We start from the raw sequence: 24,215 nt of genomic DNA, 5'->3' as shown, positions 1-24,215 counted from the left end.
AGGTACCCAGCAGAAAACAGTAACAATTCAGGATTGCCAATAGTTTTATTTTACTGAGTCAGTGTCAACAAAGTCTAAAAGTAGTCCAGAATTACAGTGTGTGTGCACACGTGTGTTTGGTCCTATAAAAAAATAAACATTTCTACCTCAGTTACAAGAATGGTATTTAAGTAGCCATTCGTTAGAAAACAGAAAGAGCTCCAATGTGCAAAAATACCAGCAATTTACTACTCTATACCAGCAAAGGACTAACCTTTGCAAAATATATCTGGTGTGACCCACGTGAACTAGGTCAAGTTTCCTTCCAAAACAGCATGGTGTTGTTTACCCCTAACAATTTCCCTTGGATACTAAATAAGTAAAATAGATTTTATAAACCTCAAGGAGCTTGAGAGCAAACAGAAAGAAATCACCCTGAGTCACATCTGTCTTTGCCCACCAGACTCACCATTGACAGGCTTCTGGTGGTGTGAGTCCACAAAGTGCCTAGGGTTCTCAATGGTATACTTGAGGTCCCGGATAGTGTGCGAACCGTTCCCGTCACTCCACATCCCTTTCTTAGCTGCCTTTGCTTGTTCCTCACACTCCGAAAGCCGATTCTGCTCAGGACTGGAATGTGAAAAATAAGCACGCATGGTTAGTGAGTTCACAAACACAATAGGCTCTTCTTTTGACTCTGGGTTTCTTCAGCACCTTCTCCCCTTGAAGGCACCAAAGAATTTATTTCAGATCAAGCGCTTTAGACTCAAGCCTATAACCAGAAAACCACCATGAGTGCAACTTCAGGATTCCAGATTTGTTCCCTCCAAGTGCATTTAATGAGAAGATCCAAAGAACAAACGTCTCAGTACTGCCACCATCAGTGATTATGAGAAAACAAGTTGGTGGCTCAGAGGGAAGCCGCTCCGGGGGGTACAGCTTCATTTAAATATCCCAGATTCAGGAACTGAAATCCAGGCAGAGCTCAGCAGGACACAGTGCAGGAAAAGTGACTAAGAACCACTCTAACTCCCTATTGTGGTCCACAGAACAGGGCTGGGGAATGCAGAGCAAATACTGTTATTGCAGATAATGTCACCCCAAAACTATTTCCACATTCGTAAGACCAGCTAGGCAAAAGCAGGTTGAAAATGGAAGACTCCTTCTTCATTGGGTGGGAGACCAGACTACATACAAGAGCAGCCAGAAAGTCCGCAAATGAATAAACCAACCAACAAAACCAGAAATGGCTCTGCTCTTCCCTCTCCCACACATCTGAGCAAACGAAGTAAACCGCATGGCCTTTCCACAACCTCAGTGCCTGGTTCCATCAATGGCTGCATGCATGAATGGAATCTCCCACCTTGATCAGCAGGGATATCTAAGCAGGGACCCCTGCTCTAGAATTTCTCAACCAGAAGTCTTCAGTACCTTTTCCCCCTTCCCATCCCCCAAAAATGACAATCACATTCTCAGGAATCCAAAATTACAGCCAGAATTCAATGAAACAAATGTAGTTTAAGAGACAGAAGCAAACACAGAAACAGAAAAGAAGGCTTTAAGTCAAGACAATTTGGAGGAAAAAAGGATTGGTATGCCAAGGGATACCAATAAACAATTTTTAAAAAGCCCATAGTAGTATTTTACCTTGAGATGGTAAAATACTACTATGGGCTTTTTAAAAATTCTTTATTCTGGGTACAAATTGGATTCATAAAAAACAGTGCAACAGTATCATGCCAGCAATTGTCCTTAAGATACAACTTCAGCATGCTTCCAAAAACACCACCTAGGATAAATGTCTTAATGCAACAAACTCCCGCCAAATGACTCTCCAAAGTCAGAAAAGACCACAGAAGTTTACTCGTGGGCCCCAAGACTAAGAAGGCAGGAAGAATACAAATAGTGCATTTTTACCTTTGTTCATCCCCATCTTAAGTACAGTCCATGCAAGTATTTATCCAAAGCCTGGACATGATTTAAACAGCATCTTTAGCCTCCAAATTACTGATGTAGCTTATCACTTTTCAGAGACTAAGGTATTAATTAAAGCCAGCTGCAGCTGTGGCTGGTGTGGCTCGGTGGATGGAGTGCCAGCCTGCAAACCAAGGGGTCCTCGGTTCAATTCCCAGTCGGGGCACATGCCTGGGTTGCAGGCCAGGTCTCCAGTTGGGTGCACGGAGGCAACCACACACATTGATGTTTCTCTCCCTCTTTCTCTTTCTCTTTCCCTCTCTAAAAATAAACAAATAAAATCTTAAAAAAAAAAAAAAAAAAAGCCAGCTGCAATCCATCCTACTGAGAGCCAACACTAATAAACGTGAACAAGATTACATGTGCTATAAAGCCTACATACATAGCACTCATTTCTAATAAGTTCACACTACCATTAATTAAATAAATACATTTTCACCTACTACTTAGTAAGTATCTACAGATCCATAGACCAAAACAGACTTCAAATGCTTTGGAGAGGAATTTTCTGACTTTAAAACAGAACCACTGAAACTTCATCAGTTTAACTAGATTCTAAGCAGTAGATTTTGCTTTGAATTCTATTTATTCTCTTCATTTTTTATTGTACTTATTCCTGGCGCATGAGATACTGTATACCTATCTCTTGGTTTATTGTCTGTCTCTCCATTAAAATGTTGGCAGAAGCTAAGTATGTCTGTTCCCGGCTCTGTTCTCAACGTCTAGAACACAGCCTGGCACACAGTAAGTACTCAATGAATCTTTTGGGATGAAGTGATAAATACTCTGGAACTGAGTATCTGTGGTGTAAAACAAAGCCCGTTGACTCTCATGATATGAAGAATAGAGCTGCCTGTCTCAAAGCCTGTTTTTTAAAGGGGTTACACACATCAAATGCCAGTAAAGAATGGAGAGTGACCTGCTGGCTCAGAATAAGACACACCTAGGCAGGAATGTCCTAAAAACCGGAGAGCACCAGAGGTTACCACTAAGTATCAGGGAGCAGTCATGAAAATGCAGCAAAGCCAATGAAGAGCTGACTGCCCACCCTCCCTTAAGCAACCACAGCTCTCACAGTAGAGGAGAAGGAAGTCAGAAGATCAGAAGGCTTACTTATTAGCTCTGATGCCTTCTCTCCGGGTGGCCAAGCCCTCTGCAACCAGCGACTCTGCAATGTTTTCCCCATTGGTATCTGAGGAGAAAAAAAAGCGCGAATTAAACACAAGATTCAAACCTGCCTGCAATGGCACTAGAGATCAAATGGAGCCCACTTTCACCCTTAGCTCTTCAAGGAGAATGATGTTGCCAGAGAGTTGGACAAGGCAGCGATGCAGTGTTGGGTTTTTCAGAAAACCTCTTCTCCTAAAATGTCTAGCCTCTAAGACCTAAAGGTCTACAAATCTTTCTCTCGGGTCTTTGCTTCTAATTTTCTTGTGGCTCTCCCAGGCCAAATGCAATCTCAGGAACTACTGGAGATGGACAAGAAAGCGAGACACATGCGGCAGCCTAGGAGTGTACAGAGAGCACTGAGCCAGGGAGGAGAGGCCTGGAGCTGAAGAAACATTCTGCCGCTTAATGCCTTAGACAAGGAGTCTCAGCATTAACTTACTCATCTCTAAAATGAGAAGAGGACCTCCCTAAAAGGGGTTCTTGTGAGAATTAAACAGTAACATCGGTAAACAGCAAGCACACAGGAATTAAGAACATATTATACATACAATCAGACAGATTTGTTTAGGATTGTCCATTACATTTTTCACCAGAAAGTCCAATTCCTCTCCGGATGCCCTACTCTTTGCTCCAACAGGACACCAAGACAAGCTACGCAGTGTGACAAAGACTTTCTTCTGCACTCACAGAGATGCAGGGGACAGTGTCTAGATTTCTAATCTCTCACACAGCAGCCTCCAGAGCAGGCAAGAAAAATAAAGTTAAACATAAATCCCAACCTGATTACGTTTTACCTGGGCACTTGAAACAGTAATTGCATTTCCATGCTATTGAAAAAGCTTTTAGGCTCTGTGTATTCTCTTAAATCTCTGCTTGTCAGCCAGAACGATAAAGGAAGACATCTATGAGGGAAGCGCCACATAAAAATGTTTAACATGGCAGAAACAAGCTCCTAGATAAACTGAAACAAAGTCTAGCCAATAGGTAATGTCAGCACAGAACAAAATTCTGTTAGATTTCTATTTGGTACACTATACAGTGACTGCTGCAGGCAAGCACAAGTATACACACCATCCCCAAGCCCAACTTAAGTGCCTTGCCATTAGCATGCCCCAATTTCTACACAGGTAAATTTCAAGGGTCTCTTCTTACCAGGAGAAGTGCAGATGAATGATATTTATACAAAGGATGCTCCGGTTCTGAGGCTAAGCGTGGATCACAAGAACCTTTCCATTGAAGTTACTACTGAGGCCAGACACACCCAGCTACCTGCCATTAGTAAATATTACATTGATTCTTTCAAAACGACAGGAATACAAAGAATGAGACGACAAAAGGAGGGATTCAACAAGTAAGGGAGAAGCCGAGCAGTAAGGGGCCAATAAGTCAGGGGGTGAAAAGAAGGAAGCCCAGGTACAAACAAGATGAGTGGCCATGACGACAGCCAATCAGCAGCACACCCAATAGACATTTTCTTAGCGCGGAGCACTCTGGTAATGGCTGGCAGCAGGCCACTTCTAAAAATTTAGTTCTGATTGCTCCTTCAACGGGAGAAAAATACATTTCTCTGGGTCAGCCTCCCAAAGGAAACAACAAAACGTGGTAGACAAACTACTGAGAGCAGGGAATTTGTAGGGCGTGCACCTGATTTTCTTGCTCATTACTTACCAAGTTATGAATTTGATCAAGTCACAACTGGGCATGTAAAGAGCTGGTAGGTGACTATATTTTCTCCAAAAGCTGGGAGACTAATCACCTCTTTTTTAAGTAAGTTCTAGGTTAACCACAATTTCTCAAATTCTACCACTCTCCCCCATCATAAAAAGAGTAGCCACGAATTAGGATAAATATATGAATACTAATTAATCATCTAAGCCACTGTGTCCTTTCATTAGAGTGGCATTGACAGTTGGTTAAAGTATCTGAGTGAAAATAAACTTCAAGTCATTTAAGCCTTTAAAATTCAAAGATATAGGTAATTTTCAATCATTCTTTCAGTACGTATTTATTGGCGAAATCCTATGTGCCAGGTTTTATTCTAAACATTAGTGCCTTAGCTGCTTAATTATATCCAGTTTACAATTTGGGTCAGTTTAAATAATAAACTTTTTAAAAACAACATTGAAGATTATTTTAAGAGTCAGATTCTCTTAACATAAACAATTCGACCATTTCGATTGAAGACCGGGTTATTTAAATGAACTCTTAGACAGTGGCTCTTTATAGATATATCTGTGCCCATAGCGAGGTCTCTTTCAGGGTAACAGAAGTAATGAAACCCTTGAAAAATGCATTTGGAAGACAGTGTACATCTATTTATATTACATCCTTTCTAACCCGTAACCACCCAACAATAATGCTTAAGTGTTTTATTTCCTACTATATTACTTGAAGTATGTGTAAAAGGCAAATCCTTCTATTTCTCTTTTCAAAAAGATTACATATATTACTATAACATCCCATCCAATCAAGAAACAGCCCTTTCAGTCTGGGAGGCTGAAAATGGTGGTGTTTCTCTACCAGGTAAATTCGACAAGATGCTTCCAAAGTCATGCCCAACTTGCTTATCTAAGACCTCTAAATTAAAATCAGAATCTTAACAGGATGAGCTCTGCTCAGGTTGTTCAGATGGTTAGAACATCATCCTGATATGCCAAGGTTGCAGGTTCAATCCCCAGGGCACATACAAGAATCAACCAATGAATGCACAAATAAGTGGAACAATTAAATTGATCTCCCTCTCTCTCAATAAATTAAAAAAAAAATTCTTTAAAACGGATGATGTTAGCCTTGTCATTCTACCCCTCTTGCTTACTTCTAGTACAGACTACCCAAGTCAAATAGATTATCTAAAGCAGCTCAGTTGGAAGGTTATTTTATCAAATAATCGCAGGAAACTTAAAAATATCTGCTACTAAAATAGTTCCAGATGAACACTGTTTTATGCTTTATAAAGAACAGTCTACCAAGTATTTCTATGTCCTATTTCTGTTCAAACTCTAATCCACAATCTTTCTCTCCCTCCATCTAATTCAAAAGACAGGAACACCTAATATCGCATGAGCCATCTGGCTCAGCTAAACCATCAAGTGTACGTGTACACACACACACATGTATTTATTGAACACATACTCTGTGCCGGAGATAGATGGTTTACATGTACTATCTCTTTAAACTCTCTCAATAACTTACAAATGAATGAACCAGGGCTTAGAAAAGTTAATGGTTAAATTAAGTAAGGGTCCATGAAAGAGCCAGAATTCTAACCCACATGTATACAACTCCAAAGCCTGTGTTCTTCCCATTCAGCTGCAAAGTATGTGGCTTGCAAAAAAAAACCCCGCACAAGCCCTAAATAAATCTTTCTCTCCTACAGAGTCTCCCCACGAGCAGAAGAAAAACCACACGACAGATAAAAGAAATAGAAGATGCAATTGGAAATCTATAGGAATTTAATTAGCACTATGACCCAGAAGCACATAGCCATTGAGTTCCATGGGCTGAAGGCCTAAATACAAGGAAGAATGCTATGCTGTACAACATACACCTAAACCAAGCCAGGAAAGCAGGACCAGGAGTAAATAAGAAACCAAAATATCAGGTAACTCCCCTACATATGTGCCATGAACTCACACTTCCAACTCCATCAACAGCCAACTATTCTAGGGCCACCTCCACCAGCACTCACACCGGCCTTCCACCAGATGGAAACTGAAGGGACTTCAGACTCAGAGAGGAGAAAAATGAGTCCTTTCCTCCTTGATACTCACCTTTTCCAAGGTAGATCATGCCATACTCTCGTCCCTGTTGAGTCTTGTTTTCTATCGTGAAACAGACTTCCTTCCCAATCAGCTTCTTCCGAAGGAACTCTCGAGCAGGAAATGCCCAGGGCTGAGAGACAAAACAAATGTGTCACATGAGAACTGCCTAGTTTCCCACAATCAGCATTCAAGTTCATTTCTTCAGTATCCTAGCCCTGGACTAGGCCCTGAAGAGAGTATAAAAACAAAGTGCACACAACACACATCACACACTTAAGGAGCTCATAAAAAGAGGGTCTAGCAATTGGTTTAACCAGCACAGGCCCCACAAGCAGACCTCACAGTTTTCCAGAGGCTGGCAGTAGTACCACCTTTGCCTGCATCGCTGTCTGTTCAGAGCTATAGCTTACTTGGTGAATAATAATTGCCAATAATTTTACAGCACTTACCAGGTGCCAGCCACTATTCTAAATGCTTTCTATTTATCAACCCACCCCCGGGTAAGAAGTCCAGGCTCCAGAAACTCATGTAGCTAAAGGGAAGTCATAAACAACTATGACCTCCATTTGTTTGTCTCTTTCCAGCACTTTCACTGACCATTAAACTAGCCTGAAACCAGTTCACTGCACTGTCAAACTAGGCATAAGGTTCTAGAACTACTAGAATGAGTCCTCTACTCAAGTAAGAGCCTTGCATACATCATTCCCTCCACCTTTTTCAAGAACAGCCAACAGAGTTGAGAATGGCAAGAGCTATTCTCCCCAAAATGTCTCCTCTTCCTCTACTGCTCTACTCTGAAGCTGTACCAGTGGGACCCTATAAAGGTCCCAGGATCTCTGGGAAGACACCAAGAACAGGTCCTGGTCAACTTCACAATGACAGAGAGTTATCCGTTAAAGGCACTGACACAAGGAGTAAGCCACACAGCTACACAAAGGGAATTAGAGTCTCCATGATCGAAAGATACTGTGCAAAGGAGTGGTTTTGCCTCATCCCCAACCCATCACTTCTACGATGGTAAAGACAAAGGGAGATGTCTCCTCTGAAGAAGCCCTGTCAGTCAGCAGTCACAGGCACTTGAATTTACAGTCTAGATCTAGTTCAGTGCCCCAAGTTCCCTAGAACAGAAATGAGGAAGGAAGGAGTAAGAGTTCAAGGAGTATATGATCAGCAGAAGTTCATTTGCAAAAAAAGTGCAAAGTATAAAAAAGAAGAGGGGTATGTGACAGGCACACAATGTCTATAACAACCTCATGGGGACACAGAACTCGGGCCACACACAGTAGAGAAACAACAGTACATGTGTGGCCTTAAAAGGAACCCTCTGCTGATCTTTTCACCCTATGAGAATCAGTCCAAGAGTTTATCCAACGAGATTTTCTAAAAGAAAAATATCCCTATGACTTCCCAGAAACCAGAAGCAACCGGTTGGGCTGGTATTCGGAAAACCAGTCCTGTTATATAAAACCCAATGTGGATGGTTCTAGAAAGAGCTGATCCAGAGAAAGTGCTATCAAAGACACAAAAGCTTACACTCAATCATCTAATGCTCTCTCCTCAAAGGACCAACAAGCAAAAGGGCCAATCACTCAATGGCAATATAGAACTCACAGTATTTTACAGCCCATTTGTACTTCTTGTCCCACTCCTAAAAATGAGAATTGATACCTGTAACCAGAGTCTGATGACTGATAAATGAGCCTAATTATCACCCAATCACCGAAACACTACTGAATCAAGTAACAAAGGCTCCTGCCGTTTTCATTAACTTAGTGATCCACTTAGCTCTAAAAACAGCTGCAACTATACAAGGTCTGTCCAGGAGAACTCCAGCTATTGTTAATATAATGAGAACAGTTTGTGTGATATCGATGTAACCTGGCAGCCCAGGAGAGTGGACTGGAATGCACATGTGTGAACAATAACTGATGACTTTATTGCACTAGTCAGTGGAGGTGGTAGACACCACTGAGTGAGCATGTGTACTGTGTGGCCATGGCATTCAAAATGACTGAGCAAGTACAGCAACAAATCTGCATCAAATTTTGCATTAAGTTTGAACACTCCTCCATGGACACTATTCAGAGGATTCAGAAAGCTTTTGGGGATGATGCAGTAAATGCAGCGCAAATAAAAGTGTGGCACAAACACTTCAAAGATGGTCAAAAATATGTTGAAAGTGATCCACATGCTGGAAGGCCTGCAACAAGCAGAACACCTGAGAATGCTGAATGCACAAGTAGCTACAATCAACAAAGATCGGCAACTGACAGTGTGAGAACTAGAAGCTGATCCAGGGACTCCAAAAATCACTGTGTCCAAGAGTTTGACACAGGATCTTGGCATGAAATGTGTCGTGGCAAAATTTGTTCCTCGGCTTCTGCTACCAGAGCAGAAGGAACATTGTGCTACAATTGCTAGTGATTTCATTCAAACCACTACTGATGAACCACATTTCCTCAAGAAGGTAATAACCGGAGATGAATGGTGGGCCTACAGCTACAATCTGGAAATAAAGGCCCAGTTCTACCAATGTAAGTTGCCTGGTTCTCCATGCCCTAAGAAGGCATGGCAAAGTCCGAGCAATATCAAGACCACGTTAACTGCGTTTTTTGATTGGGAAGGTGTTATCCATTATGAGTATACCCCTCCAGGCCAAACAATAAGGAGTACTACCTCAATATTCTTCGTTGGTTGAGAGATGCAATATGAAGAAAATGGCCACAGCAATGGGCAACTGGTGATTGGCAGCTTCATCACAACACTCATGCATCACGTCTCATGCAGAGCCTTTTGGTGAAGTCATCAAATCACCCAGGTAGCTCAGCCCCCCTATGGCCCATTTTTGGTGCCCTAGAACTTCTGGCTTTTCCCAAAACTAAAATCACCTTTGAAAGGGAAGAGATTTCAGACCGTCGTGAGATTCAGGAAAATATAATGGGGCAGCTGATGGCAATTACAACAAAGGATTTTGCAGAGTGTTTTGAACAGTGGAAGAGACCGGGAGAACTGTAAGGGCCCAACACATCTACTTTGAAGGGGACTGAGGCATCATTGTCCTATGTATAATGTGTCTTGTATCTTGTATCTTCTTCAATAAATGTCCCTATTTTTCATACTATGTGGGTGGATACTTTCTGGACAGGGCTTGTAGATTTAATACTTAGGATTTAATTCTGAGTGCCATATATTCAGTAACTCACTGAATTCCTCAACACTTGGAAAAGCTCTGATCAGACGAGTACTCCTAGCCCTGATCCACATGGCTTAGTTGGTTGGCTGTCATTCTGCAAAGCCAAAGGTCACGGCACATGCCTGGGTTGCAGGCTTGGTCCCCAGTGGAGCATGTACGAGAGGCAACTGACTGATGTTTCTCTCTCATGTCCACGTTTCTCTCCCTCTCTTTCTCTCTCCCTTCTCCCTCTCAAAAAATAAATAAATTCTTTTTTAAAAAAAGTTCATTCCTACCAAATGGACTTAAAAAAAAAAAAAAAATGTACTCCTAAAAGGGTCCAAGACTTTGATAAAAATTCATTTATCAAGGGTCATTGCACAAGGAAATGTCTAGCCCCTGTAGGGAAACCTCCAATATCTACCAACTGGGCAGAATTACTGAAAGCTTTTAAAGCTTGCTGAAGGAGCACCCTTCTCTAAGGGCCTTGCATTTACAGCTGGTCGGTCACTGGGCTACAGGAGAAAGTCACACTGGAGGTCTTGAAAATGACATATACCTAATCCTCTAAGAAAAAATAATCTCATTTTTAAAATCTTCCCTTTTTAAAGATTTTGCCTTCTCAAGTTGGGCAAATTCATTAACTGGACATGACATTAACCAGACATGACATTAACTGGGAGAATCAGGAAAGCAACTAACCAACTCACTCCTCACAAGAGCAACAAAGCTCTCCAGGGAAGAATCTCAGTACAAGTGTCCACACAGATGACAGCCAGCAGAAGGCTACCTGGTGGAGAAGGCTATCCCAACACAGCCTCCCAGAACAACTCCAACAGACAAGTTCAGGGAAACCTGCTCAAAGCATTCATCAAGTAAGGTCCAGCAGGGCCTAATAGGAACAATAATTGTGGTCTGTTCAAATGATGTCCCATAGCTCCATCTAAGAAGCAAATTAGCTGGAACTCAAAATTCCCTCTTCCCTTTATAATGCCAAACAGTAGATGATCCAGCAGCTTGCTCTCCACTCCTAGACCCAAGCCAGGTTCTAATGTCTATGATGATGAAATGGAATTTTTAATTCCATTTTTTTCTTTGGACCAAACAGACTCCTGAACTACTGACACCAGATTAAATCCCACAGTAATTTAAAACCTCAAAACTGTCTACTTTTGAACCTGGCCCAATGCTTAACACTTCTTTTCCCTCCTTCTCTTCTAATCACCCCACTGCACCACCTATATATATAACTAATCCCTCTCTGCCTCAACCACCCCACCAACTCAATTCTCAAAAGCTCTACTGACATAGGACTATGACATTCACTTCTGTATTTCTCATTAAATCAACAGAGCTTCGCACATAAGAGGAGCTCGATAAATCTGTGGGAAATAAATATATAATTCCCACAGTGCCCAGCAATGCAGCATCTAGGCTGCCTAGAGTAGCTAGGCAACACTGGAGGTTAAGCTGCAACAGGGCAGTGAAGGCTGGGGGCACGATGTGGAGCTGCTTTTATTTCCACGGGACTTAAGAGAAAGCTGAATTTCTTTGAAAAAGACATCACAGGGGAAAGTAGACAATAATCGAATGATAGTTGGGGTAGTGAAACAAAGAGAAGCCAATGAGCAATAATGTCCTTGACTCTATCTGAATGTGGAACCATTAGACAGCATGTACTAAAACAATGGAAAGTCAGAGACAAAGGGCAGAACCACCGTGCACAATCTGCTGATTCTCCGACAAGACAGACTCAGGTTCTTTTCCTTACTATTCACGTAAATTATGTGTATTATGTGTATTTACTGTACACCTGTTTCACATCAGGCATTGACCAGGCATGTGATGGGAGATAATGCCCCTTCCCTCAAGGACCCTATGTAGAGCAAGACATATAAACATGGAAAGAAATACTATGAATGCTATGACTGCACAAAAGTGGAATGATGAAAGAAGATGTCAAGAGTGACTTCTCAGGAGGCTCAATCTTCAGAGATAGTAGGTGTTCACCAAGACACAGATGGAGAAGCAGCTCCTGATGGACGGAGCAGCATGAGCCAAGGCACAAGCAGGTAAGACTTAAGTGGCTCTTAATATTTTCAGCATGGCTGGAACTTAGCATCCGCAGGTGGGGTCAGCAAGAGACTAAAAGTCAAACCACAAATAGCCCTGAACCCCAGGCTAAGTAAGTCATTTAGATTTGTAACAGAGGTAATGGGAAATCACTGAAGTCTAGGAACGACACTGAGCAAGAAAATAAACAAAAGTATGTTAAAAAAGATCTGGGAGCACATAAAGAAAAGACCAGAAGGAGAATAAAGGCAAAGAGACTATTATTTCAATATTCCAGGACTTTTACTTAAGATGGCTACACAGGTAAATGCCATATTCACTTCCTCCCACAACCACAAACCACATCAGAATTACAACTAAACTATAGAACAACCATCATTCATAACTGTCTGAAATCTGGCTGAATTGAAGTCCTACAACTAGGGAATTAAAGAAGCCACATGGACAGTGGTAGGAAGGGCAGAGACACAGAACAGGCTGGACCCACACCTACAAGTGGCAGATAAAAATTGGGAGGGATGTCTCAGCTGCAGAGGTCACCCCTGAGGAGCAAGTGGTCCCAGCCCCACACCAGGCTGCCCAGCCCTGGGTTCCAGTGCCAGAAAGAGAAGTCCCTGTAAATTCTGGCTGTAAAAACCAGAAGGGACTGAGGCTGAGGGAGACAGTGTTCTTCTAAAAGGCCCATGCTCAGACTTACTTTGATTCACTTCCTCTGAGCTCCAGCCCTGGGGCAACAGGGAAACATACAGGGAGGAACTGAATTGAATTGTCCAACACCAGAGTGAGAGCTTGGGGGGCAGCTTTAGCCCAGAGAGAAATGCTGGCAGAGGCCACTGTTCCTTTGTTAAGCCCTTCCCCAACAGAGCTGGAAGGCAGGCTCCATATTTGACATCTATCACTATGTGCCCCAACCCCACTCCTGTGATTCCAAGACCCCACTCACCCATTCATTGTTCAGGTCCAGTGGCATCTCCATATGAATGGCCTGTCTTGGCTCAAGCTTCAGATTTTCCTAAATTCTCTCAAACAAGGAGCATCTGGCTTCAGCATGCCCTGTACCTCTTGCTAAGTGGCCCCCAGACCAACACTTAGTAGCAGCTGGCCTTTGTTCACTACTTGGACTCGCCTGGGTACCTCCAAACCCAGCACAAGTGGCAGCCATCCGCAGATTGCTTTGTAGCTTATGCCGGGTGGCCTCAGGCAGAACACAAGGGGCGTCTGACCTTGGCCTGCACCTGGGAGGCACCAGAGCCAGCATACCCAGAGGGCAGCTTCAGACCAAGTAGAAACATCACCACCCAACCATCTCCACGAACATCACACTCAAGGGACAGACTCAGCAGGCACCAGAGCCCCAACGAAGTAAATTCTGCTCTGTGGGGTGGGCCTCTGCACAGCTGATCCTCCACAGTGGTCTGAGGATGGTGGTCAATGGATGCAACTAGTACTGCAGCTGATCCGCCTAGGGGTAAATCCCTCCTGTTGACAGGCTGACAGCAATCACGACTTAACTACAATAAGAGGGTGTACACAGCCCACAAAGGGGGCATACCTTGAGTGCCCAGCTTGGGTGATAGTGAAGGCTGTGCCACTGGACCCTACAGAACACCTACTATTCTACATTGGGCCACTCTTGTCAAGCCCACATGACAAAGCAGCTCTACCTAATACACAGAAACAAACACAGGGAGGCTGCCAAAATGAGACAAAGAAACATGTCTTAAACAAAAGAACACAACAAAACTCCAGTTAAAAAAAAAAAAAAGCTAAACAAAATGGAGACAAGCAATCTACTAAATGCAGAGTTCAAAACACCAGTTATAAGGATGCTCAACGAACTTAATGAGAACCTCAAAAGCATAAAAAAAGATCCAGCCAGATATTAAGAATACAATAATTAAAATGAAGGATAATTTACAGCAATCAACAGGAGAGTAGATGAAGCCAAGAATCAAATCAGCAATTTTGAACATAAGAAAGCAAAAGACACCCAATCAGAGCAGGAAGAAAATAAGAATCCAAAAAAGCAAGGATGGTGTAAGGAGCCTCTGGGACAACTTCAAGCGTACCAACATTCGCATCATGGGGGTGCCAGAAGTAGAAGAGAGAAAGCAAGAAACTGAAAACCTATTTGAAAAAATAACAACAGGAAACTTCCCTAAGAAATAGGTATGCAAGTCCAGGAAGGGCAGAGTGCCAAAACAAGATGAACCCAAAGAAGCCCACACCATGACACATCATAATTAAAATACAAAAGGTTAGCTCTGGCTGGTGTGGCTCAGTGGACTGAGTGTCAAACCAAAGGCACTGGTTTGATTCCCAGTCAGGGCACATGCCTGGGTTGCAGGCCACGTCCCCCCGGTTGAGGGGTGTGCGAGAGGCAACTGATGGATGTCTCTCTCACACATCAATGTTTCTCTCCCTCTCTTTCAAATCTTTTTAAAATAAATAAAATGCAAATGGTTACAGACAAAGGGAGAATCTTAAAAGTACCAAGACAAAAGCAGTTGAGCACCTACAAGGGAGCTCAAGACTGTCAGCTAATTTTTCAACAGAAACTTTGTAGGCCAAAAGAGATGGGCAAGAAATATTCAAAGTGATGAAAATCAAGGACCTACAACCAAGATATACACAGCAAAGCTATCATTTACAATGAAAGGACAGATAAAGAGCTTTCCAGAGAAGAAAAAGATAAAGTTGATCAACCTCACCAAACTAGTATTATATGAAACATTACAGTCTTCTTTAAGGAAAAAAAAGATAAAAAATATGAACACTATAATACCAATAAATACATGTCTAACAACAATTGAATCTAAAAAACAAAACAAACAAACAAGCAGTACAGAAACAAATGGAAGGAAGGTTGGGGAAATGGGTAAAAAGAATCAAGGGATTAAGAAGTACAGATTGGTTGCTGCAGAACAGTCACGGGGATGTACAGTACAGCACAGGGAATACTGCCAATAATATTCTCATAACTATGTGTGGTGTCAGATGGGTGCAAGATTTATTGGGATGATCATTTAGTTAAGTTACCTAATTAATGCCTAATCACTGGGGTGTATACCTGAAACTAATATAAGAACGTATGTCAACTATAATTGAAAAATTTAAATAATTTAAAAATGAAAAAAAATATTCCAAGCACATGATCGTAGTTGAACAAAGAACAACAGGAGTAGTAATGAAGTTTCAAGGTTGGAGAAGAGGTTTTGAGGGGGAAGAATGTTTAGGTCTTGATAAAGGCCTGGATGTTGGGGGGTGGGGATGGATGAAACAAGAGCAAGGGAAATCAGGTTTCTGACTTGAGTTACCAGTTGGCTGTCTCTGCTTACTTGAGCCATAGAAGCTTCAAGGGCATGCTTGAGGAGGAAACCAGATCACAGCAGGATGAGTGGACACTGGATTATTAGAATGGAGAAATAGTGACTATAGCTAAGAAAGGGTAAAATCTAGAGCTATCAAACACTTCCAGTCAGAGACCTTTGAAGAGTTACTAGGGGTAACTCAGTGATGATGAACTGCTCTAAAAGAAATAAAAAGCACTAAACTGTATAAATACATAAAACTAAAATGAGACCTGGGATCAGATTATGTGATATTCTTTCACCTGGGATGGTTCTGATAAGATTTCATTGTACTGTTACACAGGATACAGTTAAAATATTTAGAATAAGCTCCAACTGGTGTTGCATTTCTCTGCCATAGATTTTCACCCACAAAACAAGAAATTAAAACCATTTTTTCCTAGAGGCTACACTGCTTCTTCCTTCTGAGAGGAACGTAATCAGCTCTAGCCAGCTAGGGCCAACACACTTCTCTCAGAGGCAGTCAAGTTGTTATACAACATACAACCAAAAGGAAAAGAACTATTCAAAGTGTTGGTCAAGAAAAGCACTTTGCACCCAAAAGTTAGAGATGCTGAGATATTTACTCTTCAGTGCTTGATCTAACAGTACTAGGAGTATATGTAACAGCAGAAGATAACAAATAAAACTAGTAACAACCACAGCTAACAACTAAGTTTTTGTAAGCATGTGCTAATCATTTCACTATTATTATTCTCAAGAACTTGTGCTGAGAGAGGACCAATGAGAAAGACCTGATTTTGATCTATTTAAATGTCATTATCCCAAGAATCTGATTGCTATTCAAAGAAGAATTTGGAATGATTTCCTCTTTTTTTTCCTTGCATTGCTTCACTATCTTCTTAATTCAAACAAAATACCCGTTATTATAGATGGGAAAAAACTAAACATTTTCCCTAAATAAAAGATCTCCATGAGCTGTTTTTTATTCTTCAATTGTATGTCAGGGAATAGCAGAGGAAAGCTGAGGTGTCAACGTCTCCAACATCATAAAGTTGGGGCAAATGACAAATAATTAGAATCCAGAAATTTCAATTTTGACAGCTGTTGGGAACCACCCTGCCTGGTTTAAGAAGCTGTAACCCCCCATGGCTAAGGCTGACTGAGAGACCTTGGCACCATAAGCCACTAAAGAGACAACGCTTATCTCCCTGGCAGGAGCACCTTCCCACACACTTTACTTAACCCTTCCTGGCCTCCAGTGCATGACTGGTTAGCCAATGACAGGTAAGATTCCTCAGGGAGGGATGACCTAAGACAGACATGGTCACAAAGGGGCCCTCAGGGAAGGACTAGGGGGGGGACTATGGACCCCAAGTCCATATGGAGAAAGGGAGTGATGGACCCTTGTCCCTTGGCTTTGACATGGCCTGAGTACTCATTCTGTCTGTGAGAAGTCTCCTAATCTCTTGGCTGCCTTAATTCCCTTGCCTGACTTAAGCCTGAAACAATGCTGGGGGTGGGAGTAGCCCTGTGCTGGAAAGGGCAGGTTCCCCGGGGGCAATCAGGCCTGAGAAAGAATGCATAAAATCCTGTGAAACCTGCTTTGCTAAGAATGTCCTCAGTTTTCTGATAAGGGTCCAAGCATGAAATGAGTTTGTTTCCCCAAAGTTTTATGGTCCTTTAGCTATCTGACCCTGACTCAAAATAAGCCCTCAGAGTTCTTTGAATGTTATCTATTTGATTATTACTGCCTGACATTGACTGATGGGCTTCCCATATTGCCCTGTATTCCTATGCAAATTAAGCCAATAAAAGCCTGCCAAGGCAAGGGTCTGGGCACTCTCCTCTTGAGAGAGTGGCCGTGCAGTCCGTTTTCCTCCATAGGACTCGGTAGTCCGTGTGAATTTGTCTCGTCTCAGTCGCGGGCACTGCTGCCAGTGTCCGCATCAGACAGCCAAAGCACAACCAAAGGAAAGACAAGAGCAGCTCATGTTTCAAAGTATAGGAACCAAGATAACTAAACAATGCCTGTGAATCCTAACTAAATTAGGACTCACAGCAGCTGCCTGGAGAGGCAAGACCTGAAGGAGTCCAAGGCAGCCTACAAGGAAGGATAGGTAACTAAGCATTAGAGGTTGGGGGACAAGGGACAAGGAGGGGATGGTGGAGCAAATGCTCAGGAATTTCTCAAATCACCATAATACAATGGTTCTTGACTAGCACTGAGCCACAAGTTGACTTGAGAAACTGACAGAAGCTCTCTTCCTTAAAAATACATGTCTACACAAAATTTTGCAAACATCATGGAGTTCCAGAGCCTTTAGGGACATAAGGATCCCAGATTAAGAATGTGTAATGAAGCACAGGCCTAGCATTTATAGTATGCTACCGTTCAGAAAAATGAGAGTGCTTGCGCAAGTGATAAATGTCTATGGAGAGAGACACAAAACTAGTAACATCAGTAGTCCTTGGGCAGCAGAACTTGACTTTTCACTGAATACCCTTCCGAATTTTGAATGTGAATGAAGATTTCAAACACATATTAATGTAAGAGGTCTGCCAAAAGCAATGCCAACCTCAAACAGCCCAGACTACCTAGGAAATGTTCTAACAGTTAGAATCTAACCGATTCCAAGAGGTGGAGGAGTGAAAGACTGGCAAACCTGGAAAGGCTCTACAACCTAAAGGGAAAGGGTATGAGAAAAAGCCCCAAGACTGGGGTTACTGCCAAGGGCAGTGAATGTATATAAACCAATGCAAGACACTGTGGGTTTATCTAGGGTCATCAGTTCTTTGATATAAAACCACTCAAAATATACAGAAAAGACAGATCTAGTGATAGCTTGATCTTCTCACATCAGTCAAGAAGATAGGGCTATCACCTGGGTCCACAGCCTCAGGAAGATCCTACCTCATCAGGCGTGTCTTTTGCATCTGGCTGTGTTGCAGCCGCCCGGCGGGCCAGGTTTCCAGCTCGAATGTTGCTAAGGTTGATCTGCCTCTCAGGAGGAGGCCCACCACGAGGCTGCCCTCGGACAATGATGGCACACCCTGACAGGACCTGAGTGTGGGGAGAGAAAAAAACAGAAAATTTAGCAGTCTAGAGGTAACAGCACCTAATATTTTCAGCCCTGTCTGGTGTGGTTCAGTGGGTTGAGCATCGGCTTGTGAACCTAAAGGTCATCGGTTTGTTTCCCGGTCAGGGTACATGCCTGGGTTGTGGGTCAGGTCCCCGCTGGGGGCACGTCAGAGGCAACTGATCTCTCACACATCGTTGTTTCTCTCCCTTTCTCCCTCCCTCCCCTTCTCTAAAAAATAAATAAAATCATTTAAAATACACACACACACACACACACACACAGGGCAGTATTGATATATGTATGTATCAATACTGTCCCAATATGTAGAATGGTACTTGGCACCTTGAAGGCACTCAAATATTTGTTGAGTGAGCAAATGAATGAGATTATTTTTAATTTTATAAAATAAACACCCACATAAAAACTTGGGCTGGAGTCTGAAATTATTTGACCTAAAAATAGAAGTAGGAATTATACAAATGATAGAAAAGTCATAAAATAGACTGGGGTGAAGAGGTACATGAGACAGGGAGGTTAATGACCTTTGTAATTTCATCCCCACAAGCACCGTGGCCACCTGTGTTCTTTTCAATTATTAGGAAGTTAATGTCTCCATCCATACATTCCATTCAAGGGCACAAGCAAGCAATGGAAGGCCTGAGGAAAGAGGACACTGGAGGAAGAAGCCCCTACACACCATCTGGAAGAAGCTGGGTGAGAGCAGGACTCAACGCTTCCACTGTACACAGCGCTCATATCTAGGCTAAAAGAGAAATCCAAAAGTAGTACTAGAAAATCCACATTCCAGATGACCGAAACAGAAGAATCTAAGCACCTAGGTTCCTGAGCACTGCGGCACCTTTCAGCTCTCTAATCAAAGGCACCAGGCATGGGACCCCCTGGCAACTGTGAAAAGAGCTCTGAAGCTCACTGGTATTTAACTTTTAAATATTTGCAGGGTAGAAAAAAGGGGGATTTCAAATGGGAGAAGAGAAGAAAAGGTGTAAAGAAAAAATGACAAACAGTACCCAAGCTATCCAAGTAGTCTTTGCTCAGTGAGGCATAATTTAATAAACAAGTGGGCTCAGGCACTGGCTTCGCTAGATCTGAAAGACCCTCATTTCCAAGCGTCAAAGTAAGAAAAGCTGCTGAAAAAGTCACAGATAGAAGATTGGAGAGTTCTGCCAACGTAGAGCTCGCAGTAGACAAGCGCATGGAGTTCTCTATAAAGGAACAGTCCCTGGAAAGGAAGCCAAATCAAAGGAGGAAAGGAAGGAGTACAAAGGGAAGCCTCCCCTATACACATCTGCTTAGCTGACAGCTCTCCTTCACCCCTCCACCTTAACTAACGTTTAAGTTGTGAAATACTAATATAAATATTAATATCAAAACATAAATGTACATGTTAACAATAAGATAAACACATAACTGAGTAACCACCACCCAAGTTAAGAACTGGAAGAACCTTGGATTCCCCCCATTCCCCTCTCTACTCATAGCCTCTTCCTTCTCCCAACCCGTTACCCTACCATTATGATAATCGTTTCCTTGCTTTTAGGTACAATTGTACCATCTAAATACACATCTCTAAGCAATATGGTTTCATTTTACATATTTCTGAACCCTATATCAATTGTGTCTAGTGCACGTACCCATAAGTAACTTGCTTCTTTTGCTCACTGTTTTTGTTTTTTTGATGAAACTCATTCATGGTGATGTGAAACACTAACTCATTCACTTTCACAGCTCTATAGTGTTGGGAACCTCCCTGCCTGGTTTCAGAAGCTATAACCCTTCATGGCTAAGGCTGAGTGAGAGACCTGGGGACCATAAGCCACTAAGGAGACAAAGCTTATCTCCCTGGCAGGGGTGCCGCCTCTGACCACTTTTACTTCAACCTGCTTGGCCCCGGGCGGATGACTGGTTGGCCAATGATGGGTAAGATTCCTCCAGGGAGGGACGACCTAAGACAGACACAGTCACGAAGGGGCCCTCAGGGAAGGACTTGGGGGGGCTATAGAAAAAGGGGGTGATAGACCCTAACTCCTCAGCTTTTGACACGGCCTGAGTCCTCATTCTGTCTGTGAGAAGTCTCCTAATCTCTTGGCTACCTTACTTCCCCTGCCTGACTTAAGCCTGAAACAATGATAGTGGGCGGTGTAGTCCTGTGCTGGAAAGGGTGGATCCCCCAGGGCAATCAGGCCTAAGAAAGAATACTTAAAATCCTGTGAAACCTGCTTTGCTAAGAATGTCCTCAGTTTTCTGATAAGGGTCCAAGCATGAAATGAGTTTGTTTCCCAAAGTTTTATAGCCCTTTAGCGAACTGACCCTGACTCAGAAAAAGCCCTCATAGTTCTCTGTATGTTATCTATTGTTTGATACTTATTGCCTGACAATGACTGATGAGCTTTACCTGTATTCCTGTGCAAACTGAACCCAATAAAAGCCCACTGAGGAAAAGGTTCCTGGCCCTTCTCTTTTGAGAGTTCAGCCACCTTTCCTGCAGATCATGTCTTGGTAGACTTATTCTCATCGGCAGGGGTCGGGGGGGCTCTGCGGGCAAAGCTCTCCCACACTATACCATTTATCCATTGTATGACTACGCAGCAATTCATCTATCCATTCTACTCCCTTGTTACAGAAATTCTGTCCAACAAATACACATATCCCAACTTTTAAAAATATAGTGCTCTAGCCCTGGCTGGTGTGGCTCAGTGGATTGAGCACCTGCCTGTGAACCAAAATGTTGCTGGTTCAATTCCCGGTAGGGCACATGCCTGGGTGTGGGCCAGGTCCCCAGTTGGGAGCACGTGAGAGGCAACCGATCAATGTCTTTCTCGCACATCAATGTTTCTCTCTCTCTGTCTCCCTCCCTTCCCCTCTCTCTAAAATTAAATAAATAAAATCATTTTTTAAATAAATAAATAGTGCTCTAATCAATATCTAAGTATCCCCATTAGAAAAGACATAGACCTTGGTCTTCATGGCTCCCCCCTGGCTACACCATGACACACACAATGAAAGACTGTCTCCTTACCAGTCACGCTCTTCATTTTTAGCCTTTCTGATCAAGTATGACCCGCAATTAAAGTCCACAGCTGCCAACCACACTGCCTTGCTAGAGCCTTTCCTGAGAAGCCATGCTCTGAAGTCAGCCCATGGAACTGACATTCTAAAAAGACAAGCCCTCAAACAAAGTGAAGCCAGGGAAGAACAGGTATACTAAAGCAGAGGATGTTTCATGTTCCCGAAATGAGAAAGACCAAAGGGAAGAAAAGGAAAAGACCTTGGATCTGATTCATTTATAGTTAATTCTTCACAAGTGGAAGGAACAACAGTAGCACATTTTAGAATACCTGCACTTGAATTCATCCATGCAAAAATTCCAAAATGGCCAAGGAGAGCCCAGCTACACACAGCAGCAAAATCAGAGTATCTGTTTCCACTGCCTGCTCCTCAGTTTTATCAAGTTTTCACAAAAAATAATAAAGCGCTCCCAGGAAAGCCAGTAGCTCTTGGTAAGCCCAGCTGGAACAGCTAAGGCCCTTTTACAAGAAAATGTACCTTGGCTAATCAAGGTAAACTCTGATAAATGAGCACTGACCCAAGCTAGGAAAGAATCCTTATTTCCTAAGTCTGACGAAGGCCACTGAAAATCTCAAGAACAGAATGACTGATGAGAAGAGCCCCCTTTCTCCCCTAAATATCAGGAAAGTTATTACCTCCAATGCCTCTAGCTGGTACACTAGGTCCCTGGGGAACAATGAGTCTGTAACTATTATCCTGCCCCCATTAAGGCCTTTGGCAAATAATTGTGCACAGGAATTTTACAAAGCTTCCTTTGTACACCCACCCCTCTCCCAGAACGCTATTCTAAAAACTGCTATCAGAACCCCTGTACATTATTGCACCAAATGATGTCATTTAGACAATAGTAAGTGCTTGAATCAATACTGGAGAGAGATGACTTTTACTTTATAGGCTGCTCTATACCTTTTATACTATTACATATATATAATCAAGCAGCACTCACCAATTCAACTTCCTAAGCAACAAGATCAGATACTCATGTGGTAGACGTGGCTATTCCTTATTCCTGCAGAACGAAAGAACTGACACATGTAATCTTTACTCCTAAACTCCCTTCCCCTCATTTGGCCATAGCCTTGACAGAGACTCAGGAAGAAACTCTTGTCCACAGACCATTACAGAAGAGAGACCTGTCTATAAGGGAAGAACTAGTTTCCTTCCTAGTATTTACAGGAACTAAAGTAGCAGAAAGGAGGTATAGTTTGCTTTGAACTATCTCCATTTCATCTTCCAAGTATTATTAAACTCCCTCCACCTGCCTCACTCGTCCAATGACCTTCTCTTATCTAACGTTCCCCCCCAAATAAAGCCAAGGAAAAATAGCTCCTAGGGGAAAAAATACTTAAAATGTCTTGAAGCAAACTATGGAAAAAAAAAAACAGGGGTCTATATATCAAACTTAATTTTTGTCTCCCATGGCATCAAAAGAAGTCATTTTTCCTCTGTGAAAGAGCCGGCATCTAAACTGATTATAGTTTTATTCATTGATTGATTCATTTATCATTAATTAATTAAATGGAAATTTAATGAGTTCCTACTATGTGCCAGGCATTGTTCCTGACAAATGGTATATACTTCAGTGAGATAAAACAGACAAAAATGTCTGTTCTTGGAGAGCTGACATTCTAGTGGGGGGAGGAAGCAGACAAACAATGAGATAAGAACAACATATCATTTGTTCATCAGAATTTTAATTTCAGAAGAATATTAAGATTGAGAGGAAACTGTCACAGGTAATTGTTCTGCCAAAGCTGTACTGATTCATGTTGCAATTCATGCGGTAATTATCCTTAGCTGCTAATTTATAGGGCATAGAAAGCAAGTCATATGGTAACTGCTTTATCCAATTACATTAATAAAATGACATTCTAGAAAAACGATTTTAGCCCTACCTCATACAGCAGGGGTTTGTGAAAATAGCTGTCACAAGGAGTCAGTTTGATTGAGGTTATGGATTAGACATTTCTCAGCTCTGCCAATAAAGGTTGCAGAGGAACGCAGCATGATTCGGAGGACCTGGCTTCAGGGCACAAGTCGGGTGGTGACAAAGGCTGAAATAAGCCAGCTGAGAAGGAAAATGGGGGCTCAAACTGTTCAAACCCACTTACAGACTTACTAGGAGATTTACCTACAGTGCAACACTTCATGGGCAGCCACTAAAATGTTGCCCAGCAACATGAACACCAGATAGATCTTCACTAGATCCTGATGAACAATTTGGTACATTTAACTCTTAACCCTCCAGACCACAGACACCAGAAGATAGAATAATTCCTAAACAAAAACCTAGCCACACTATACTTCAGACAAACAGAGTGATGGTATAGAAATCCATTAGCATGTCCAAAAAAGCCAGTATGTTTTTCACAGCCCAAGAGCAAAAATCATCCCAGCCTGAGAATGGAATCTGATTAACTGAGCACCTTATTCTCTCTACAAGGACTGGCAGGGCTAATAACAGGTAGATCTTAGCAATATTCATATTACATAAAGAATGAAGACCCAATATAAAGAATGAAGACAGCCACCTAATGAACACTAAAATGTTATCCCCAAAAAGCCCAAAACAAACTCATATATTTAGTCAGTTGAATTTCAACAA

The 24,215-nt window shown here is 42.3% G+C and overlaps 1 protein-coding gene across 1 annotated transcript in view; it reads right to left on the bottom strand.

Annotated features, from left to right (window-relative positions):
* The window catches only part of SND1 (staphylococcal nuclease and tudor domain containing 1), a 424,177-nt gene that overhangs the window by 382,176 nt on the left and 17,786 nt on the right, over positions 1–24,215 (bottom strand). Inside the window, exons 2-5 of the mRNA XM_024554944.4 lie at positions 18,355–18,504; positions 6,894–7,014; positions 3,067–3,145; positions 449–609 (exon numbers count right to left, since the gene is read on the bottom strand). Of these exons, the coding sequence (XP_024410712.2) occupies positions 449–609; positions 3,067–3,145; positions 6,894–7,014; positions 18,355–18,504 (511 nt within the window). The remainder of the gene's footprint in view (positions 1–448; positions 610–3,066; positions 3,146–6,893; positions 7,015–18,354; positions 18,505–24,215) is intronic.

Source organism: Desmodus rotundus, chromosome 6, assembly GCF_022682495.2.
Source record: "Desmodus rotundus isolate HL8 chromosome 6, HLdesRot8A.1, whole genome shotgun sequence".
NCBI classification, from domain to species: Eukaryota; Metazoa; Chordata; class Mammalia; order Chiroptera; family Phyllostomidae; genus Desmodus; species Desmodus rotundus.
Note: the sequence above shows the minus strand (reverse complement) of the source record. Positions and strands in the feature narration are given on the sequence as shown.